This window comes from Cydia strobilella, chromosome Z, assembly GCF_947568885.1.
Source record: "Cydia strobilella chromosome Z, ilCydStro3.1, whole genome shotgun sequence".
Taxonomy (NCBI): domain Eukaryota; kingdom Metazoa; phylum Arthropoda; class Insecta; order Lepidoptera; family Tortricidae; genus Cydia; species Cydia strobilella.
Genome location: NC_086068.1, coordinates 1,907,773 through 1,932,535, shown reverse-complemented (window position 1 = coordinate 1,932,535; position 24,763 = coordinate 1,907,773). Strand labels below are relative to the sequence as shown.

General features: G+C 38.0%; 1 protein-coding gene across 4 annotated transcripts; it reads right to left on the bottom strand.

The window, feature by feature from the left end:
* Window positions 1-223: 223 nt before the first annotated feature.
* Window positions 224-19,684, bottom strand: LOC134754075 (uncharacterized). Of its 4 annotated transcripts, none has more exons than XM_063690148.1 (9): window positions 19,417-19,682; window positions 15,259-15,389; window positions 14,096-14,192; window positions 11,260-11,426; window positions 8,693-8,775; window positions 6,434-6,490; window positions 5,324-5,380; window positions 4,184-4,267; window positions 224-2,936 (listed from the first exon to the last, which is right to left on the bottom strand). In XM_063690148.1, exons 1-9 carry the CDS (start codon window positions 19,509-19,511, stop codon window positions 2,871-2,873), a joined length of 837 nt encoding a protein of 278 aa, XP_063546218.1. In that variant the 5' UTR covers window positions 19,512-19,682; the 3' UTR covers window positions 224-2,870. The 4 variants fall into 4 exon arrangements, with proteins under 4 accessions (XP_063546218.1, XP_063546217.1, XP_063546220.1 ...); XM_063690147.1 differs by having other exon boundaries at window positions 224-2,939; window positions 19,417-19,681; XM_063690150.1 differs by lacking the exon at window positions 5,324-5,380 and having other exon boundaries at window positions 19,417-19,684.
* Window positions 19,685-24,763: the final 5,079 nt, after the last annotated feature.

Genomic DNA, 24,763 nt, shown 5'->3' with positions numbered 1-24,763 from the left:
CAGCTCAAGTATCAAGGGCTGTATAGCTACTTTTGGTTTTGGTTTGGTTTGGTGGTATGATTCTACTAATGATATATTAATTTATTATTTTTTCGCGATTGTATTAAAAACGTCGTTTACAACACGTGTGAAATGTCTTTTCACACTAGTTGTAAAATGTACTATGTGAATACAAACATGAAATATTTTCCGTTGCACTATGATTGCACAATGAGTATTTTTTATTATGACTTTCCTTGCGGGTTTTGGCAGGAGCATAAAGAAACAAGAAAGAGCATTCCAACTCAAGGCATAAAGGTAATTTCCATGATAGGACAGAATTTTAATCATGTTCTTGTGAATAGAACGTATTCTCATTTGAAATCAACTTACAGATTTAGTGCATAATTATTCCATCGTTTTTTTTTCACGGAAACGTACAAACGTGTTTTGCTGTTTCAGTCAGTCTCGGTACAAAAAGTTCAGTACTTTTTTTGACTGAAGTAGCATGACAATTACGAACGTTCCCGAGAAAATACGATGGAAAATAATTATGCACTACATATGTACTTACTTCCCACTTGTAAGCTCAAGTAACGTCTTTGATTTCAAATAATAATACCTACTATTAGGCCAGATTACAGAACGAGCCGCCTCGGGAGGGAATTGCCGCGCGGAGCAGCTCGGTCTGTGTAGACGTGCTTCGGCCGCATTGCCTTGCCGAGGCAAGTCTACACCGACCTATCATCAAATGATTCTAGTCGTCGTTGGCATGGGAACGATTAAAGGAATCTATTATAAGTATTATAACCTATATGAGCTTATCTCGTCTTGTGACATATATGACTGGGCAAAGTTGCATAATATTTTATTATAATGAAGTTTCGGTAAGATATAGAAGCGCTATTTCGTGTAGGTAAAATTTGAATAATGCTACCCGAGAAAATAAAATGCAACCGAGTTAGTCCACAAAAAAAGTAATTTAGGAGAAAATTATGACATTGCCCCAGAAATACTGATGCGTGGTTTATAACTCAATAGCAGCAATAAATTTTAACCTTAAAAAAAGTACCTGATTTGACTCGATAGAATACTATCCTATCAAATCAATACTTCAAAAAAAAAGACAACTCTGTCGTTAAAAATAAAAAAAATATTTGAAACACTTAAAACTATTCAATAACTTAAGCTTAATTTACAATAAAAAAAAATATCATACTTTTTTGCCGATTTGCGGTATGATAAATAAGTGTGCCTGACTGGCTGTATTTAAACAGTGACGCACTTTATCAATCCAGATAGGATACTAGTCCAGTAATCACAGTAGTAGCTAACTAAACGAAGTTTTCAAAACTTTATTATTACGTAAGAGGTCAGTTTTTGAATATTGTTCATAGGGCATTGTTGCAACTGACCGTACTTGACCCCCGATCTACCCGTTTCACTCAAGAAGAGTATGAAAAAGAAAAACAGTTCAATATTAATGCCACTAGTGGAAATAATTGAGTTTTGTCAAAATAAGCGGACCTAAAGTCATAAAAAAAGTCTAAATATGTCCCGTGTAGCATAATAGAGTTAGACAAATAATAATAGACGTACCAAGTACTCGTGCCTTGCACTTTACAGTTTTGTAAGATTTTTGGCTAAATTTTATGCCCACTTCAAATTGATCAGTTTTTCACAAATTCATTTGATATTTTATTTCAAACATTGTATATGTTTAATTTCAAGTCTTGAAATAAATCTTTAGGCCCAAACGCTGGGCAAAGTTAATAGTGGGCAATGTTGCATATACTTTATAGATGCGTTTCTTTTTTTAAAGACAAAATTACTAATAATTCCACTAAAGCATAAACTAAAGCATAATTCGAAAAGAACATTGCTTCTAGTGATGAGAAAATATTTACGGTAAAACCTTTTCGTTGGTCATATTCATATACGACAAATAGTTCAACTTCAAACCACCTGATATTAAAATAGTCATGAAAAAATTATCAGGCAGTATAATTAAGTCAGGGACAGGGGTCGCCGGCCGAGTCAACGAGCGAGGTCGTTTAATAACACGAAGCCGGCAATTCTCGTCCGGACAAGATTATCAGTCAATTACACATTAGAACGATATTTTGGCGCATGTTTTCAATACGAGTCATAGACACACAGAAAAACAAAAGTCGTGTCTTCTGTCCCCTAAAGGAAAATGTAATCCGTGGGAACTCGAAACTTTTGGGAACATGAGAGATAAATTAGAACTTAAAATTATATACGGCACTAGTTTATATTTCAGTATAGAAGTAATAAGAGTCCATCAAATCTAACTAAGCGACATAGGGTATGTGAGAATATGAAATGTATAGTAGCACTTACACACTTTTTCGTTGCAAAGTTGATACAGAGTTTAGACCAGCGGCCCTGCTTTTTATTGATAAAGCCAGAGATACACTAGGGGAGAAATGTCCTGCGACATTTGAGGTGACTCACGACTACGCGAAACTTCACCTGATATTTCCGGCGACATCGCACGACTTCTAGCGACACGTGTCTTCGCGATGTTGCCAGACACGACGAGTGAAGTTCGGCAACGTCGCGCCACTTCACCCGTCGTCGCGGCAACACGTTGCGCGGGACATTTGTCGCCTAGTGTATCCCTGGACCAGTCGACTTTTTTGCCAGGGACAATCAACTGTTAAGTGGAAAAAAAGTCAACAAAAGCTTTGCTGGACTGCTTTAGATGGACTCTATTATAATATTTTAGTGAAGGGGTAATGTAATGTACAGTCAGCAAAACTAAGCATCCTGGCTAAAAAGCTTATCATCCCTGAATAGAAATATGTATGCAGGGGTGCCAAGCTAATAACAATGCTGACTATACTAATAACAATGTTATTGTGAACTTAGTCAGCGCTCTTGAACTCCGTGTCAATGCGGCGCGCGAGCGCTTCGAGCTCCTCTTCCAATTCCTGCTAAAAACAAAAGATTTGAGTACAACCCTAACAGAAACCATCGACCACAGATTTAATATATACGCTAGATGACGCAAATACCACGATTTGTATTGAAACCAAGCGTGCCGAACTTTCATACAAAATTTACGCATAATATAACTTTAAAATTACTTATCTGTGATAGGAAATATGTTCTTGCCTTTGGGTGCATGCAATTATTGGGCTGTTGCAGTTAATTATCATGCAACGAAGCATTTTTTATGTTTTCACGGACGTCCGGCTGCAACAACTGACGCGCGTGGACTGTAAAGAGCGACGGTCAACCTCGACGCTTGGTCGGGGTTCGGACACGCGAAGTAGATGCATTTGCGTCTTCTATAGTATATTTATTTCTGTGCCATCGACATATCCGTTTAGAAACAATTCCATGTTAACTCTTAAATGCATATTTTTTTCTATTTGCCCGAAATTAATATATGTGTTACGTAATTGTTTGCTGATCATGGGAAAAATAGTAAAAAAAATATACCATCGATTTTCACTGAAAAATCAGTGTTAGAAGTTGCATAGGCTTATATAATTTTCAGTAAGAGATATGAAACATCTTACCGCCAACAAAAAGGTACACTATTTGCTATACGTTTATGATAAAGTTTTTAAATATAAAATAATTACAAACCCCGAAAAAGACGTCCAAAATCACATACTAAAAATCATCAAATTGTGGATTTTCAAATTTTCCGACATTTTGTCTTAAAACGAATGTAATTTTTATAAATTAAAATATTGTGTAAATTAAAATAAAAAAATCTGAAAACGGATAAGTTTTACTATTGAAATTATAGGAACAAATAAATTCTATCCAATAATGTATAAAATTAGACGTTTTTGTAATGTATGCTGCATCCATTACTATGCGTTTATGTGTGTATACATGTGGCATAAATAAACAACGGCCATTTCGAATATTCTCAATCTCCAGATTTTATTTTTCCTAAAAGCCCAAATGATGGGCAAAGTTAAAAGTGGGCAATGTTTCATGTACTTTTTATTGGCATTATTGCGGTAGTTTCGGAACGAGTTTTGTAAGAACTTAAATTTTTAAGTCCCGCCATCTATACATTTGTTCATACAAAATATGTACAAGCGGCTATATCAAAACCTAGCTCCTTGTAACATTGCCCACACTGTTTAACTGTCCATGGATGGACCTTACGCCTGTCCACCGATGGGCAGTTTAGAGTGTTGCTGTTTCTACTTACTTCATCTGCGAGGCAGGAGGAGTTACGGTCTGGGTTGGCGAGACGGTCTGCGCCCACCACCCTGCGGTCTCCCACACCGAACATCTGCAATATACACGACAATTAAAAAACCGGCCAAGTGCGAGTCGGACTCGCGCACGAAGGGTTCCGTACCATTACGCAAAAAGCGGCAAAAAAATCACGTTTGTTGTATGGGAGCCCCCCTTAAATATTCATTTTATTCTGTTTTTAGTATTTGTTGTTATAGCGGCAACAGTAATATACCATCTGTGAAAATTTCAACTGTCTAGCTATCACGGTTCATGAGATATAGCCTGGTGACAGACGGACAGACAGACGGACAGCGGAGTCTTAGTAATAGGGTCCCGTTTTTAACCTTTGGGTACGGAACCCTAAAAACGGTCGATTTCATAGACTATTACTTCGTAAAGACCGGCCTTACGAGCACTACGAATGGGGCCGATACCACAGGGCGGACACGCTATACATCTAAAATCATTTGCGTTTCTATGTGTGAACGGCACGTCTGTACACGCGGCATGCGTCATAGTCATAGAGTAACTTATACTAGAGCGGTACTGTCATAGTAAATTTTGTAACCCCAGTAAATTCACTGCCATCTGTCGACACACTTTAAAACTAAAAATGAAGATTTATAAAAATACGATAAAATGTATTTAAATATGGATAAATGATTTTTTTTATTTGCATTAATTATTTTTATGATTTTGACCCATGTTTTTTCACTGATATGCGTTAAAATTGTTAAATAACAAACGAAACCGTCGACGCCATCTATACGACAGCCGGCCAAAGCTAGTAGCGCCCTCTGAACGAGAATCAAATTTTCTTGATTTTCGAGGCACGTTTTTTCCTTAGACTGTATCCATCTATTACGGAGTTATATCTATCTTTGGTCATAGTGTAAGTTTCTTAAAAATAGTACTGAGAGCACGGCAGAAGTCCGTCAGATTTCTGTCGCGGGGCGAGGTAATTCGAATCGGGGCGGGGCGGTGCGTGGCCGTTCTGTATGATAATACTATTCTGTATGATATGATATATTATTAGCCGGTACTGTATGTATGATGGATCAAATGATTTAATTTCAATGAATAATAATCAAATTAAGTGATAACTTACGTCTTCGGTGTTATTAGCAAATGGCTCCATCACATTGGTCACGCCGTCGAAGAACGCCTGGAACAAATGTATACAATATAAAACTAGCCAAGTGCGAGTCGGACTCGCGCACCGAGGGTTCCGTACTTTTTAGTATTTGTTGTTATAGCGGCAACAGAAATGCATCATCTGTGAAAATTTCAACTGTCTAGATATCATGGTTCATGAGATACAGCCTGGTGACAGACAGACGGACAGCGGAGTCTTAGTAATAGGGTCCCGTTTTTACCCTTTGGGTACGGAACCCTAAAAAGAAACTACTTAATAGTATTACCACAGAACAGCCACGCACCGCCCCGCCCCGACTAGAATGCCCTCGCCCCTCGACATCAGATTGACGGCCGTTTGCCGGCACAGTACTATTTTTAAGAAACTTACACTATGACGCATGACGCGTGGACAGACGTGCCGTTCACACATAGAAACGCAAATGATTTTTGATGTATATCGTGTCCGCCCTGTGGTATCGGCCCCATTCGTAGTGCTCGTAAGGCCGGTCTTTATATGTCTATGGTAGATTTCCTCAAGCAAGCGCAGATGTACTCGTATCACAATATTATGAGTTCTACTTATTCATAAGCGGCTGTCAAACATTTGCCCCTAGCCCCGATGTCCTTTAAAGAGAACATTGGGTAGGAGGGTAAAGGTACAGTACCGGCCAATAATATATCACCATGTTTTTACGATATAACTTTTTTTTTTTATATTTGTGAGTGACTTCCACTTCACTGCTTTAGGGAGTCTAGTAGTATTCCTTTGTACGGGCGATGAGAAAAATTGGTCTCATGTAATTTTTTTATCATAGTTTTTTTTTTTATGTATTGTTAACTTCATTCTTTTTGCTAGAGGTTATGTAGTAATATGCTGAGTATCCTATTGTATATCCTATATATTCATCATATATTTGTATAAAATGACTAGTAAAATATGCCATGTACAAACTAACCTATATTGTTTACTCTATACAAGCTCATACAAAAACACTCAAAGGTGATATATTATTGGCCGGTACTGTATGTATGATGGATCAAATGATTTAATTTCAATGAATCTATTTAAGTGATAACTTACATTTTCGGTGTTATTAGCAAATGGCTCCATCACATTGGTCACGCCGTCGAAGAACGTCTGGAACAAATGTATACAATATAAAACTAGCCAAGTGCGAGTCGGACTCGCGCACCGAGGGTTCCGTACTTTTTAGTATTTGTTGTTCATCATCTGTGAAAATTTCAACTGTCTAGCTATCACGGTTCATGAGATACAGCCTGGTGACAGACGGACAGCGGAGTCTTAGTAATAGGGTCAAGTTAGAGTTTTGAATGATTCACGGTTAGTTTCACTAGACTTATATTGACCGGGATATAGACCGTGATTACCTTTTGTATTATTTGTAAGCTCCCGATATTTCGACGCAGTTACATGCATCATGTTCACGGGTGACTGAAGATAGCGGGTGGGTGTCAAAGTTGTGTAGACAGCGCTCTGTCTACCCTCATTCTTGCGCGTCGGCTGCGTTCACTTTCAACGTTACCAACGGTCGCATTCACACTTGTTGGTCCGGTCGCGTTCACACTCGTTGGTCTGTCCAAACACACTACACTCACGGTGTCACTACGCGTGTTTGATTCGGATATCACTGGTTTTTTACACAAACAAATCACAGGATTCCACACATTTGACAGTTTAAACCCATCTTCACGATTAAAATTTTTGTATTTGTGAATTTCAACGGCTTCTCTTACCAATCTTGGTATATAGTGGCGTTCTGTCGAAATGACCTTGGGACTATGCAACTCGATCCAGTGATTTGTACCCGACTCAAGGAGATGCTGAGCAATAGCTGATTTGCGAACGTCATTGTTCTTGACCGCAGCAATGTGTTCTTTAATTCTGCAGGCAATAGTGCGTTTGGTCTGCCCAATGTACGAACTACCGCAGGTGCACTCAACTTTGTATACACCAGGTTTTTCCAGGGGAAAATTGTCTTTGGGCGACCGCAGAAATTGTGCAATATTGTGCTCACAAATAATACAAAAGGTAATCACGGTCTATATCCCGGTCAATATAAGTATAGGGTCAAGTTTTTACCCTTTGGGTACGGAACCCTAAAAAGAAACTGATTTGACTAGTAGGAGAATACCCTATTCCCGTGTCGTTAGATGTTCTTATACCTAGTTGACCGGCGGCCACGTCTCGAGCCTCCTCTGACAGATTTCCACGTACTAGACGCCCTACTGCGTAAACGCCACAGAAATAAATATACCATAGAAGACGCAAATGCATCTACTTCGCGTGTCCGAACCCCGACCGAGCGTCGAGGTTGACCGTCGCTCTTTACAGTCCACGCGCGTCAGTTGTTGCAGCCGGACGTCCGTGAAAACTTAAAAAATAAACTGAAATAAATGTCATATACGAAGGAAAAACCGATACGGATAGCCGAGCGGTTCAGGCACCTGTCCGGTAAACGGCGTACGCTGGTTCGATTCCAGCTCTGGACACTGGAGGCTGGTCGTTTTTTCCTTCGTATATGACATTTTTCAGTTTCTAGTTTAAATAGTAGTGTGTCTACTTGAAAAAACACAAATTAAAATATTTTCATAGAAAATAATTTAATTTGTTCTTCGAGAACTTAAAAAAAAATGCTTCGTTGCATGATAATTAACTGCAGCAAAAATTGCGGCCACCAAAAGGCAAGAACATATTTCCTATCACAGATAAGTAATTTTAAAATTGTATTATACGTAAATTTTTGTATGAAAAAGTCGGCACGAATGGTTTCAATACAAATCGTGGTATTTGCGTCATCTAGCGTATATATTAAGGCCAGAGCCAGAAGGCGAAAAATCTCCTTATATGATGTTTTTCTAAGAGGCGTTGATATTCGTAGACGCGGAAAAAATATATTTAGTTCTTGGCTATATTATCTTTAACAACATAGCTTCCGATACACGAATTATGACACTTCGCTCGATACAATTAATTCCCAAAGTCACCTCTAACTCGGACTTTTAATCCTACTTTACTCGGTTATTTATTATGTAATACTTATAAACAAAAAAAGAAGAAAAAACAATCTTAACATAAATAGTAATTTCATAGCTTTAGAATTTCGAAATTGTAAGGTAACGTTTTTAAAATAAATAAAAACCGACAAAATTCGATCAAAATTGACACTTGGCGCGTATGTTCTTTCCCGTTCTTTCTTGCGAAATGTGACAAAGACAGCGGCAAACCGATGGAACGGCCTTAAATCTGTGGTAAACGCCTTGCTGCATATGCTGCACTGGTAGGGTTTCTCGCCCGTGTGGATGAGGGCGTAATACATACCTCATTGACCGGCTGCCACGGGTCCCTGTTGACCGGCACGTAGTTAGAGTCCCTCCGGAAATCCGGACGCGGTTCCGGAGGCACTGTTAACAAAACTACATTTAGTATCAAGTATTTCTCCCGGGGTCCCTTTGTTTGACATAATTATTGAGTCATAATGTGGTGTCATATTATCATTAGTCATAATTCTGAAACCGTTAACTTTTCAGGATTTTCCTCGGGTTATCCTATAGATAGGTTAGGTTTGTTTTATGGCAATCCTGAAAAGTTGATATATGATAATATGACAATCATTACATTATGATTAGAGTTTTGAATGATTCACGGTTAGTTTCACTAGACTTATATTGACCGGGATATAGACCGTGATTACCTTTTGTATTATTTGTGAGCTCCCGATATTTCGACGCAGTTACATGCATCATGTTCACGGGTGTGAGTGAGTCACCCGTGAACATGATGTATGTAACTGCGTCGAAATATCGGGAGCTCACAAATAATACAAAAGGTAATCACGGTCTATTAGATTATGAGTCAATAATTATCTCAAACAATAGAGACACATTTCTCTCTCAAAAAATAGGGAATATTACACGAAACTCTGCGTAGCCACTGCCGCAATCTATTAATAGGTGAAAACCAAATGAAAATCCGTTCAGTAGTTTTTGGATTTTTCGCGAACATACAAACAGACAAACGCTTATAAGGTGTAGTGATGATGAGCCAGGATTACACTCTTAAGTTTTACTTACGTAAGTAGGGACACAGCTATACTACAGAATGATATATGAATATCGTTATCTCATTCTAGCAAATAGACCCTACTTACGTAAGTGAAACTTACAAGTGTAATACTGGCCTAACCCCGATGGACGTTCTCTCAATAATAGGGAATATTACACGAAACTTTGCGTAGGGGGCGCCACTACGACAATCTGAGGGTATATCGCGAAACAAGAAAATCGAAATTTCGTTATCTAACATCTCTGTGCATATTCGAGCGCTAAAGAGCTAGGCAGATAGCGAAATTTCGGATTCGCGTTTCCCGGTAGGTCATCTGTAAACAAACCGCCTTGATGCATCAATGTCATATTTTATTATCTCTGGAAACTTGTTAAAAACCTGTTAAAGGTACAGTATGTATAAGTTATTCTATGGTTTACCAAAGGAGCTAGTGCTGCACTCTGGTGGCAGAACATTGCAGTAATACCCTTATAGTTATTTAGTTTTAAGTCTAATTTTAAGTTTAGTAATAACTAGTGACCCACGCGGCTTCGTCCGGGTAAACAAATTATACACCCTCCTAAAGAATCACTCTATTAATAGGTGAAAACCAAATGTAAATCCGTTCAGTAGTTTTTGGGTTTTTCGCGAATATATGATGATGCTAATCCCGATGGACTTACGTCTAAAACATAGAGTAACTTATACTAGAGCGGTACTGTCATAGTAAATTTTGTAACCCCAGTAAATTCACTGCCATCTGTCGACACACTTTAAAACTAAAATTGAAGATTTGTAAAATACGATAAAATGTATTTAAATATAAATAAATGATTTTTTTTATTTGCATTAATTATTTTGATGATTTTGACCCATGTTCTTTCACTGATATGCGTTAAAATTGTTAAATAACAAACGAAACCGTCAACGCCATCTATACGACTGTAGGCCAAAACTAGTAGCGCCCTCTGAACGAGAATCAAATTTTCTTGATTTTCGAGGCACGTTTTTTCCTTAGACTGTATCCATCTATTACGGAGTTATATCTATCTTTGGTCTATAATAAACGATATTTTTTAATAAACGAAAACTCAATATGTTTAGATGTTTTATCACCTACCGTTGGTTATCTTTAGTCTCCTTAATTCGACTCGACTCGACGTCATAATAAAACATTGTGACAATATGTACTCACGCAGGCGTTGCTGAACACGGTCTCCGGGTACCCGGCCCGGTACACGGGCAGGTACTCCGAGGGTAGCTCGTTGTGCGGATAATACTGCCGGTCGGTCATCAGTATATGCACCGGATATCCGGTTACTATCCGGTATCCGGTCCTTATTTTAATATCAGGCTGGTTACCGGCTAGTGACCTATTATCCGGCCGGATACCGGATAGTAACTGCTCGAATTCGGAGTACACAAATTGGATGTAAGAAACTGTCAAGGTCATAATCGTACTCGTTTATTATTAAAAAAAAAAACTTTCCACACTTGCACGCGCACTCATTTCAAACCTAGAAATGAGACCGCGCAACGATAACTACGAAACAGGTCAAAACCTCCATAATGCGCACCTGAAAAACCGAAATGTAGGTATAGTTCCGTCGGCCGATTATTCGGCGGCCGGAAACCGAATATTCGGCCGATGGTCATGCCGAACATCCGGTATCCGGGCAAACAACTATTCGTTGCATCTCTATTAACGACGTTGTAGTTGGCGTTGTCGAACACGATCTCCGGGTACCCGGCCCGGTACACGGGCAGGTACACTAGCGGTAGCACGTTGCGCGGGTAATACTGCCCGTCTGTCATCAGTTGCTGGTATATCAACGAGTACTCACGCTCCCTTTGATCGACGTTGTAGTTGGCGTTGTCGAACACGATCTCCGGGTACCCGGCCCGGTACACGGGCAGATACTCGCGGAACTCCGCGGGCGGTAGCACGTTACGCGGGTAGTACTGACTGTCGGGTAGCATCAGTTGTTGGTTGTGCAAGTGATTGAAGTTTCTGAAAGGTAAAAAATTAGGGTAATTGATAGGTTTGCGGGGTGTTCCAGGGGGGTTCGGGTTACTCTGTTTAGAGCGTTCTGTACTTCCCTGTATGCCTGCAACCTTTGGGTTCAGTATTCGCAGCGGGCCTATGGGGCTCTCCGTGTCCAATATAATAACGCGTTCCGGGTGATTGTGGGACTGCCTCGCTTCTGTAGCGCATCAGGAATGTTTGCGGAGGCGCGCGTTGATTGTTTTCAGACGACCTTGCGCAGGCGCGCCGCATCCCCGGTGCGCCGGGTGCGGGACAGTCCCAACATCATCTTAAGGATGATAGCGGATAAGCCGGATTGTCCGCTAATGTTACACTGTGCGGGGCTACATTCCCCAATGGGCTCCATACAGTGGTAACTTGTAGGTTAAGTGTGTAGGTTTAGGTATAGGTATAATTGTTATTAGGCTTAGGTATACTAACCCTCTTGAAACTGTCTTATACTAACAGAATGTATGTGTCACGGTTACACGAAATAAAATTATTTCATTCATTCATTCATAGGCAGAGCCCGGAATTTTCGCGGCAAAACAAAAGACTGTCGCAATCTCGCTAGAGTTAGAAACATTTCGATCGATATCGATAGTTGGGTAATGGAAGAAAAAGACAGTCAACCAGATTTAATTCCCCCCTCAATTAAAAGAGGTAGTTAAAATTCTCAATAATTAGCCTTCGTTTGAGCCGCAATAAATTCGACACTGTGTATTTAGCATTTATTTTATTTATTTATTAGCAAACTTACACTAACACGTATACCAAACGTGTAAGTTATGTCTTTTTCTAATACCATAGAGTAACTTATACTAGAGCGGTACTGTCATAGTAAATTTTGTAACACCAGTAAATTCACTGCCATCTGTCGACACACTTTAAAACTAAAAATGAAGATTTATAAAAATACGACAAAATGTATTTAAATATGGATAAATGATTATTTTTATTTGCATTAATTATTTTTATGATTTTGACCCATGTTCTTTCACTGATATGCGTTAAAATTGTTAAATAACAAACGAAACCGTCAACGCCATCTATTCGACAGTTGGCCAAAGCTAGTAGCGCCCTCTGAACGAGAATCAAATTTTCTTGATTTTCGAGGCACGTTTTTTCCTTAGACTGTATCATCTATCTATTACGGAGTTATATCTATCTTTGCTAATAGTAATATTATAAATGCGAAAGTGTGTCTGTCTGTCTGTCTGTTACCTCTTCACGCTTAAACCGCTGAACCGATTTAGTTGAAATTTAGCATAGAGATAGTTTGAGTTCCGGGGAAGGATATAGGATAGTTTTTATCCCGAAAATCATCTCTTAAGAGGGTTAAAGGCGGAGTGGAATCATGGTGGAATTGAGATAATTAATGAGTTGCCTGATAATTTGTGTGTGATTTGTATTATGCTCAAATTGAATGATTACTACTAGACTTACTCTAGCTGCTGTTACTGACTCCACGCAGACGAAGTCGCGGGCAAAAGCTAGTATGTGTATAAAAGCGGTTTTATGACATTTTTTTCAACGATTTCAACAATTCTACAAAAGTTTCGGCCGAAACTTGAGACAAACCAGAACCTTCGGTTTCGGTAAAAAAAAACATGTTTCGGTCGGACACTAAAAGTAACTCACTCAAGTAACGGTTAGTATTTAAGTCGACTTTTCATATATATATATATATATACATATATATATATACACGGTGTTTCATTACCCACTGAAAACCTAAAAACAGCTTGTTCAGAATCGATAGGAGAATCGATCGCGCTATGTTTAAATTTTTTTATTATTAACAATATCAATAACTAGCATTTGACACGTTATTTGTCAATGAGCAACACCCTTAACTGGCCATTGGTAAACCTTATCTCGTTGTAGTAAGGTATGCAAATGGTCTGTTAACAGTGTTTACGATGGTAACTAGCAATTGTTTGATGTCACTCAAACGACGAAGTATCGTGTGTAGAATTACTAGTCGAATAAAATTGTTAAGAAATTTAATATTTAATTTTTTTTTTAATATTTATCGGATTAAAAAACCGGCCAAGTGCGAGTCGGACTCGCGCACGAAGGGTTCCGTACCATTACGGGAAAAAACAGCAAAAAAATCACGTTTGTTGTATGGGAGCATCATTTAAATATTTATATTATTCTGTTTTTAGTATTTGTTGTTATAGCGGCAACAGAAATACATCATCTGTGAAAATTTCAACTGTCTAGCTATCACGGTTCATGAGATACAGCCTGGTGACAGACAGACAGACAGACGGACAGCGGAGTCTTAGTAATAGGGTCCCGTTTTTACCCTTTGGGTACGGAACCCTAAAAATAAATACTCAAGATGAGTTCAAAATAAATAAAAACTGTTGGGGTGTCTCAGGTTTTCAGTGGCTCAAGTAACACCGTGTATATAAATATATATATTCTTTGCCACCTACCGTATATTCTATTCTATTGTCTCCGATACCTAAAGGATGTCTTGAAGAGATCGCTTTCAAGCGTTAAGGCCGCCTGTTGTTACCTCTATCCAATTATGTGTTGTTTATGTTTCTGTACGTTTATTGTAAATTATGTGAGGTGTGCAATAAAGAGTATTGTATTGTATTGTATTGTATTGTATTGTATTGTACTGTATTGTAACTCACGAAGGTTGGCCGGGCTCCGCGTGCGCGTTCTCCTGGTTGTACTCGGCATTTGCCAGAATCTCCGGCTGCAAGTTTGGAGGCGGCAACGACGCCATATCTGGAACAGAGGCACAGTGTAAAAAGCAAAGTGCGAGTCGGACTCGCCCACCGAGGGTTCCGTACTTTTAGTATTTGTTGTTATAGAGGCAACAGAAATACATCATCTGTGAAAATTTTAACTGTCTAGCTATCACGGCTCATGAGATACAGCTTGGTGACAGACAGACGGACAGTGGAGTCTTAGTAATAGGGTCCCGTTTTTGCCCTTTGGGTACGGAACCCTTATAAGTAACAGTGGACCGAAGCCTTTGATGTTTGCGTAAATGCCGACACCGCACAAGAACACAGTAGAGTTTTCACAGACTTTTACATAACTGGGCAGTTATTGACTTACTATAAGACACGTTAGCCCTGTAAGTAGTACCGAGCTACTAACAATGGCGACGTATGCAGCTCGGGTGCGCGCGACCCACCCCTCGCACCCCTGTTTAGACGGCTTCGTCTAATGAGTGTATTGATTTATAGACTGTGACAGTCATCAAATACATATATACTCTGGCAAACATACTTTGTCAGTACAGAAAGGCGCGAAATTCAAATGTTCTACATTTTTTAAAGTTACCCCCCTTTTGTACTGAGCGTACTGACGGTAATGGCTTGCCAAACTATATTTAAATGTGTTTTTTTTTAGTTTTCCGCCAAATGTAATATTAAGGTACAATTTTAAAAACAGGCCTATAACGGCCCCATTTTGTGCAAATCCCCAAAATTTTCTCGAGTGATTTCTCTATTTTTATATTATAAAAACCACAATTAGGTTAATCCAATAGGGTATTTGACCGTATTTAAAATAAATTATTTTACACCATGCATGAAATAAAGCACCAGAAGATTAATAGAGAAACGTAGACAGCAGTCATTTTTAGACACAATTTCTATTTTAAAACCCGTATAAACTATAAAGAGTAGGTAATTTGATTGTGACGTCACATGCTAGTGTTTCATATAAATTCCATAGTAGCAAAATCGTTTTGACAGTTCTAAAAAAGAAACTGATTTGACTAGTAGTCAAAAATTTCCCCACAAATCGGGTAATCTCCCGACTCTCGGGTAATACCACTCACTTGGCGCGTAGGGGGGGTGGTAGGGCGGGTAGACGGCGGGCGCGGGCAGCGCGGGGAGCACCGCGCCCGGCGGGAGGAATAATCCATTGCCGTTCAAGCCCGGCGGCATGGAGCTCAGGTAGGTGCGGTACCTAGAAAAGTGAGCAAAATAGTACATTGTGTCACAAGGGAGCAAAATTACATATTTACGGCGAGGGCGTAAATTGAATCCTGAACGAAGCGAAAGATTCTATAATTGAATTCGGCTTGCGATTTAACTATACTCACGTTTGCAATATTATTACGCCCCGAGTTACACATGATGTTTTTCATCACACTTGCGATACAAAAAAAATATTTATTTATTTTATTGATAAGAATGTTTACATGACATTACAGTTGAACCAATGCGTCACGAAACTCAAAACTAACAGCAATAATAATACATAAAACAGCAACAATTATAACAACAATAATATCACATAACATTAGTATAGACAGACAGACAAATTATGTTGGAACAGTTGAGCACCTAGCATCCATCGCCTCACAGAATCTGAGGCATCCATCGCCACGCAAATAGGTCGCACTCAGGCGTCGATGCCAAGAGCGCATTGAGCAGTGAAAGGGCGCGGGGCAGCGGCGAGTTCCTGCGCGATACGGTGCGCCCCGGCGGCACGGCCAATAGATCGCATGAAGTAGAAAATGAAGTATACACAAAAAAACTGTAAATTATAATACTGGAAACTTCATAACTACCTAGGGAAGACGCTTTTTCTATAGTTCCCGCTAAGGCTGCGTGCAATTCCACATTTACTGAGCGAGTGTGATGAAATAGTAGATTGTGTCACAAGGGAGCAAATTGACATATTTACGGCGAGGGCGTACAATGAAACCTGACTGAAGCGAAGGATTCTATAATTTAATCCTGAGCGTAGCGAGGGATTCTAAACTTGAGCGTAATCTTGGGTTCAAGTGTTAACGCCCAAGGTGGAAATAATTTTGCTACCATGTTACACATACTGTTTTTCACATCACCTAAAAGGAAACTAATATGTTCTAAAATATTAATTACGTCAAAAAAAACTGTGTCCTAGAACAGAAAAGTGCCACTGATCCCTCCAAGCAGGGAAGAAAAGTGGCACTTTGATCCCTCCTAGCGGGGAAGAATAAGCCCTTTTTCGAATAGGTATAAATTAAATAAAAATAATTAAAGTATTTAAAATAATGCCCAGCATCACGTGACTACAAACGCAAATCGGAGCGCGTGACGTCACGGCGTGAGAAACACGCACAGACAAGTTGTCAAACCTGGTGGTCCTCTGGCATCACATCGTTACGTCATCCAGTAACTAATTACGTTCGTTTTTCCCTATAGTTCTTTCAACATCCATTGTAATTGTTTAGGGCTTAAAATTATATTCTACTAGCTTTTGCCCGCGACTTCTTCTGCGTAGAATTAGTAGTTTGGGTAGCTTATTTTTTACCCAATCTGCTTTTAATCGATTTCTACCCCCTTAAAGAATGATTTCTGGGATAAAAACTACCCTATGCCCTTACCCGGGACTCAAACTATCTCTATACCAAATTTCAACTAAATCGGTTAAGCGGTTTAAGCGTAAAAAGGTTACAGACAGACAGACACATTTTCGCATTTATAATACTAAGTATGGATTAAAAGATATTACTAAAGTATTCTCACTGAACCCATCTTGACATGTTTCTGTTTGGCCCTATAGTTGACTGATAGAGAATGCCGCGAGCCATTAGGTCCGCCATTTGCATATTTTATAATGTGCAATAAAGTACAAAAATAAATAAATATTATTTGTACAGTTTTGTTGACTAAATTAAGAACTACCCACATATGGTTATTAGAACCATAAAAAATATTAGGTACTTTAAATATAGGCTTCTTGTAATGAGGGCTACAGTTTTTGTGCTCACCAGTTGGCGCCACTGTAGATGTAGGTCCAGAAAAACAGTTCTCAAAATTCTTCTATGTTTATTTTTTATAAAATCAATACGTTCTAATATACACAAAGGTATTTTAACGTCTAAATGTGCCACTTTTTCAACCTGTTTAATTTTGCATATATTTTAGTTGACCCTTTTTTTAAACCACATTCATTTATTGAGCTATATCTATTGTTTACCATGATTAATCAAAGATGGACAAAGATTTACAACAATTATGAATAAGGAGTCAAAATTCCCGATAAAAAAGCTTGAAACCCCCAAAACTTTTATGCATTTGACATTATGAAAGACCTCCGTCTACACTAGCACCCCTAGCAGCGAAATTAAACGCGGTAGCCCTCATTGTTCTCAAAACTTATGTACCTATATTATGTGCGTATCTTTAGGTAGTTAAATAAATGTAAAGAATGTGTTTTTACATTTTCGGGTACTTAAAACATTTATCAGTCAACCAGCCAACCACAAAACTGCCTGGATCTGTTCCTCAGCGTTCTGGCTTTAACCTATTTCATTTAATCGTACAATGTTTTCATCTACCCTCAAATGGCTAAATATTCGATCTTGTTTTAGGTTATTTACGAAGTAATGGCGTATATTACAAAATTAAATTACTATCTGTAATTCCATTCAATTTAATCTAAAATTCATATATGTATAATAGATTAATTTAATTTATATTGTAATTTAATATTATAAAATAAATAAATCTAAATTTATGACATTTTTACAACAAATACATCCATGCATAGATCGTGATCGGCAACGCAGGCTTCGTCAAGTGGACACAAAAGCAAATCAGAAATTACTATTGATTAATCAAATCATCCCGATGCATTCATATGTGTCATTTTCAACCAAAAGGGTACTTATTGTCGCTTGTCAGTAAGACGCTATTTCCATATAGCTTCAATTAGAAATATCCTTATCAACAAGCGACAATGTGGTACCTTTTGGTTGAAAACGTCACATATTAACAAAATAGCACGAATATAACAGCTTCGTTGTTACGTTAAGTAATATATTGTAGCAAAATTTCTGTAAGTTTCGGCACATTGAGTTAAATTAATGACTTGAAGAATTTTCTTGCCCAATAAAATACCAAATTGTGGTTTGCGTACATTCTTTTAAATACCTAAAGATACAGACTATCTGCCACTACACGTAAAGAAATAACCAGTTTAAAAAAAATAAAAACCGGCCAAGTGCGAGTCGGTCTCGCCCACCAAGGGTTCCGTACAAATAAAACTTTTTATTTTATTTTTGGCATTTGTTGTTACGTTGTGTTTGGCAACTGTAGCTATCACGGTTCATGAGTTACAACATGGTGACAGACAGACAGTGGAGTCTTAGTAATAGGGTCCCGTTTTTACCCTTTGGGTACGGAACCCTAAAAATAAAACATCGATTCAATTTCGAGTACGAATTGCTGTGTCTGGTACCTACTTTAACTTTTTTTTTATCCTGTTATTTTTGTAACAACTTATGTACATGCACTAACATGCCAACTTTAAAGAAAAATAATATCGTTTACGATATGACCTGGAAGATGGACAAGGAGGGCCGACCCCAAGTAAATGGGAATAACGGTCGAGGAATATATATATGACCTACCCAAGAAAGTTTTGTACCATTTGGAGTTGAAGCTAGGTCTGTGGGGTCCCAGCGCGCACAAGTTGTTTGCAGAAATCGCGAAGCGTCTGGTTGACGTAACTGGTGACCGAAGAGCTGGCGGCTTCCTCGCACAACGTATCAGCATTGCGATACAGCGAGGAAATGCCGCCAGCATTGGTATAATCGTCTAAGAGGCCACAGCTTAAAGATTATTTGAGTTCCCAGCACAAGCAATCCTAGGAAGCACTTTCTATCAAACCGCGTCGTACGCGAGTGGAATAAATTACCAGAAGCAGTAATATGTGCTCCTTCAGTGAACACCTTTAAAACAGACTTGACAAACACTTAAAACAACTAACAAAATGAACACTAATAGACCTAATAGTAAAAAAAAACACGTGCAGTGATATACACGCATCAGCTTTCAGCTGCTAGTGTATTAAACAATATAATAATGCCTCAAGGGCCTATTTTAGATTTTAGCTAGTTATTAATTTAGTTTAGTGTTTTTACAGTTACTGTGGTACCTCTGTATATATCTATAATGGAAATAAATGATTTTATTATTAGAAAGTTGAACCAACTCACCGTAACAGAAAATGTTCGTTGATTTCCAAAACGGCTAGACACCGCAGCTCGGTGTGTAATGAGTATGTACGATAGTACATAATTCTAACAAACATATTTTGAAAACAAAAACTTAACAATCAATTAAATCTTTGATTATTATGGCAAAAACTTAACAAGTATTAACAAAATGATGCCACGCGGCGCAAGTCACTCGGGGAAATGGAAGGAGAATAATAAATGTGTCGGTAGGTCAATTTATTAATGAATTTATTACGTTAAATATCCATCTACCCACATAGTTATTTATAGTTAGTTACTTAGTGCCATAACAGACGGTCGAACGTAACTTGCCGAAGTTGTAACAGATGATCGAACTTGACGGACAACGGATTTTATCCGTTCCGGATCAAATCAAAAGGCGTCTATAGTAAATTCAATGCGATTTAAATATGTATAAAGAAGCACAGCGCATAGCCTAGTGGGATTATACTGTTGTCATAACCATACCCCGCAATAGGGAATATTACTCAAAACTCTGCGTAGAGGGCGTCACTAGCACAATCACATGGCCTACCGCGAACGGTTTCTGCCTCTATCACTCTCGCCTATTCACTCGATAGAGAGGCAAATAACGAAATTTCAATTTTCGCGTTTCGCGGTAGGTATATGTCTGTCTGTCCGTCTGTCACAGCCTATTTTCTCCGAAACTACTGTACCAATTAAGTTGTAATTTGGTATACATATGTAAGTTTGTGACCCAAAGACGGACATGTAACGTAAACAAATGAATTTTAAACATGGGGGCCACTTTTGGGGGGTAAATAAGAAAATTTAAAAAATAAAGTTTTTCAAACTATATCGTGTTACATATCAAATGAAAGAGCTCATCGTGAGAATCTCAAATATATAAACAGTTTAGAAGTTATTCAAGAAAATAGGCAAAAAATTACCATCCCCCCCCCCCCCTCTTTAGCTCCGAAACTACTGGGTCTAAAGTTTTGGAATAAATACACAAAATAGTATTTTACCTATAGATCACAGGTAAACCTATTAGAAATATGCAGTTAAGCGTGAGTCGGACTTAATTACTTAGTTTTTGATCCGACCCCTACGGGTTTTTAACCGACTTCAAAAAAGGAGGAGGTATTCGACCGTATTTTTTAGTATGTATGTTACCTTATAACTCCGTCATTAGTGAACCGATTTGGAAAATTGTTTTTTTGTTTGAATGTGTATAGTCCCAAGTTGGTCCCGTTTTTGTCTAAACCCAGTTCTGATGATTGGATCCATTAGGAATCCAGGGAACTCCTCAAATCAAATTTTATAGGCATACATATATCGGTTTTAGTATTTTCATCAACAAACCAAGCACTTTCATCCAAAACAGTACCATTTGATGAAGTGGAACTACTGATGATGACCAGAACGGGACTCTTTAACAACGCATATATAAATTATGGCGATTTAAGTCTTCTTCGTTATATTTGTTAAGCACAAGTAAGTTCTGAAGGAACATTTGTGTTAAGGTCTAGTTCTAATGATGGGTTCCATGAGGTCCAACTGCTCAAATCTTGATAGCTTTGATCCAGACCTTGAAACTTACCCGAAGTGCAAAAATGTTTAGTGCTGTCACTATTTGGCCAGACAGATGAAGAAACACTAAAAATGGAAACTTAAAATTAATCTTTAAAAAAAAAGTAAAACCGACTTAAAACGGGAAAAAAACATATTATCTCGTTTTATATGCGCTAGCAAACTGATACGTTTGAAGTCGGTGCCAAGCTAAATAGTTACAATACTGGTTATTTTGTTCTTATCAAACTATACCAGGGTTGGGATTCGGTTTGATGGCAACTTGACGCTTTTAAGATTTGGCTTGGCACCGACTTCAAACGTATTAGTTTGCTAGCGCATATAAAATGAGATAATATTTTATTTTTTCCCGTTTTAAGTCGGTTTTACTTTGGTTTAAGATTAATTTTATTTAAAGACATTTCAGTCACGTTTCACATAAAAAATACATTGTTTAAATTGTGATGTACGGAACCCTAGCAATGGAACGTGAGTCCGACTCGCACTTGGCCGGTTTATTTTTAATAGAAAGAGTGATTCAAGAGGCAGGTTTATATGTATACATTGCACCCGTGCGAAGCCGGGACAGGTCGCTAGTCCGAAATAAAAGCTTTATAATTTATTTTTAATTTTTTTACGGCAGACACTTTGTGATGAACTCGCTTAGATCATAATCATATATAAAAAAATCGCTGTAGCAAGTATTGAGATATCAGAAAGAAATCTTAATTTAAAGATAACTTAGAAACTATCAGTGCAAGGAAAATAACATTTTGTATAAACATATAATGCTTCGTACACCACCCACGTCGTTCTCCGGATATTCTCGAAAAAGTAATGATGACGGGCAAAGTTGAAGGCACAAGACCCTCCTCCCACTAGATGTATGAAAATATTTAATGCCCTTCCTGAACATATCAAACCCCTGCCTCTAAATCCATTCATTGCCCAACTATATACCCAGGTAGCAAAATGACGTCAGCGACGTACTGGGGTACTTGGCTCAAAAAACAGGTGTTTTACTCTTTAAATGAGTTCCTCCAAATATAGTAATATTAAATAGAAATTATAGTTTTAAGTAAACAATGTAATAGATTAAGACTTATAGCTTTAAGACAACATTTGCATGCTTAACCAGCAAAATATGTCACTGTACGGGAGAATCTTTCCAATATCACCTTGTTGTACCATATTTTATGCAAATAAAAGAATTTTTGTTTGTTTGTTTTTGATGGTGTGCTCAAATAACGGCACTTATGGAATTAAAACTGCACTAGGCCATGCGCTTGGCGAGGAACAGAACCCTATGGAGGAAACGCCTGCTATGAATATATGAATATGAATAAACTTTGTTCTATAAGTAAATTAAAACACAATACAGAAACACAATGTCAAAAATTATACAAATATTAATAAATACCTAAAATCTAAAATAATCTACATACAATTTCATCAAAAATATCTAATATATTTTAATATATAAAAAAAAACACACACAAATACAAAACAAAACACCAAGCAGTAAGCAACAGTCAGTCAAAAATCCCACCCCGCGTCATCCCCGGCGCAAAGGTGCCCAAAACGCTCGCCGCATTACCGCGCTGAACCGCAATGGATAACCTCTGCACCAAGACTCTCAGATGACATCATGTAAAACTTATTTTAATAAGTTTGAAATTCTCACAGTACCTAGTGTCTATATTCTTGTGATTCTTAGCGACCTTATAAAGTACCTTAACTGCATTGAAACGTTGGAAGAAAGTCAAAAGCGATTGGAAACCAGAAGGAAGGACTTACCACAAATAATAACCACTAAACTGCAAGTGGTCAAACACTCTTCGGCTTACCAGGCAGTTACTCTATTCAATAGATTGCCATCCGATTTGAAGACAGTTACTAAATTAAATTTGTTTAAAAATTATATCAAAACTTATTTGTTAAAGAAGTGCTTTTATTCGGTTGATGAGTTTTTGTCAGCTCAGAGTACAATATAGTATTAATGAATCTTTTTTTTCTCTTATTTTCTGACATAATCAATAGTAACGAATAATTAATTTAGATGAATTGACATAGACTTGGGAATTATATTTATTATTTTATTATAAGCCAAATTGTTATTATGTTAGATAGTTGTAATACATTTAATTGTTATTTATAAAATTGTAATTGTGATATAATGTGAAATTCAAACGCAATGTATATTGTTATATGAATAAATGACTATGACTATGACTAAGAATGACCCGGAGCGGGGATCCAGGCCCTTATTCCGCAAACGGTTCCCAACCTCCTTGAAAAACTCTCGAGCCTCTGAGCACAAACAGCCAGCCGTAAGTAAATTGGAACGAATTTAGTTTGTTTTATTTACAACGCAATGAAACAAAAAAAGAAATGCTACTTTATTTGATGACCCTGCCTGTGAAGCCGATGGTCCTGGGTTCGAATCCCGGTAAGGGCATTTATTTGTTTGATGAGCACGGATATTTGTTCCCGAGTCATGGGTGTTTTCTATGTATTTAATTATTTATATATTATATCGTTGTTTAAGTACCCACAACACAAGCTTTATTGAGCTTACCGTGGGACTTAGTCAATTTGTGTAATAATGTCCTATAATATTTATTATTAATATTTATTTATTTGTTAACCGACACCAATTTCATAGAAGAAGGAGGTTCTGTATTAGGTTGTGGCTATTTTTTATGTATGTTCACCGATTACTCCGAGACCCGTGGTCTGATTTGAGTAATTCTTTTTTTGTTCGAAAGGAGCTACTTCCAAATTGGTCCCATATTAATCTGGTTCTGGTCTGATGATGGGATCCATGAGGAATTGTGGGAACTCCTCAATTTTTAAAGGCATGGTGCTTTGGGTGTTTTCATAAGCAATTTGAGCATTTTCCGAACCACCAATAAGAAACTGGATCTTGTTTTGATGATAATGATGATGATTATTTCATGAAAGGTTCAAATTAGATTGTAATGAATATGTACATAAAAAAAAGGCCTTTTATTTTCAAATTTACAATTTTTTTTACATTAGAAGTTCTAGCGTATTGGTTAGTAAGTTTCTTATAGTTAGTAGTTAGTGTTAGGTTTATGTATGCTATTTACTATCTATTTATTTGATTTGGACCCCTCTTCGGGTGTAGGCCTCCTCAAATTCTCTACATTTCTGCCTGTCGTCCGCTTTGTTTAGCCAGTCTTTCCCTGCAGTTTCTTTTATATCGTCTAGCCATCGTCGGGCCTATGGAACTCTCCGCGCGAGCTCGGATTTATACCTACGACTCGCTTCCCGCCGGCGGGACTCAAGCCAGATGGTTGCCACACGCGCTCACGCATGCACGTCACCGCGCGCTATGCCAAAGTAATGTCTTCGTAACGAACAAATAACACAGCTTGTAGTGTGGATGGATGAAGAAACAACAAAACAAATAAAAAATATCGTTTTTTCCTCTTTCCACAGATGAGTAAAACTAAGTAGACATTCTCAATATAGGTACTTACACCTACAGTTATTATTTTTACGATAGTTACAAGCTACGTAGGTACTATTAAGTTGTTTTAAAGATGTAGGTAATGTTTTTTACGACACGAGTGTTTGAAAGAAGCGTCGGCAACCCTAGCGTTGTGTCGGCGCGCGCGGTGCGGGGAGCGGCGCGTTGAAGGTCACTCCATTGTATTTTTGTGTAGGTATCAAAACGGTAGGTATTTGCATTTTCTTTGAAAGATAAGTATCTGTTCGTAAGAACTTTTATATAATCTGTGCCATCGTTTATATGGCTTTCCTACTA

Excerpts from the sequence above, each read along its gene's own strand:
- LOC134754075 (XM_063690147.1), bottom strand. The coding sequence starts at position 19,511 with ATGTTTGTTAGAATTATGTACTATCGTACATACTCATTACACACCGAG. Across the intron at positions 6,491-8,692 it reads CGTGGCAGCCGGTCAATGAG|ACGTTCTTCGACGGCGTGAC; the intron begins GTATGTATTACG and ends CATTTGTTCCAG. Across the intron at positions 2,940-4,183 it reads CCTCCTGCCTCGCAGATGAA|CAGGAATTGGAAGAGGAGCT; the intron begins GTAAGTAGAAAC and ends TTTTGTTTTTAG.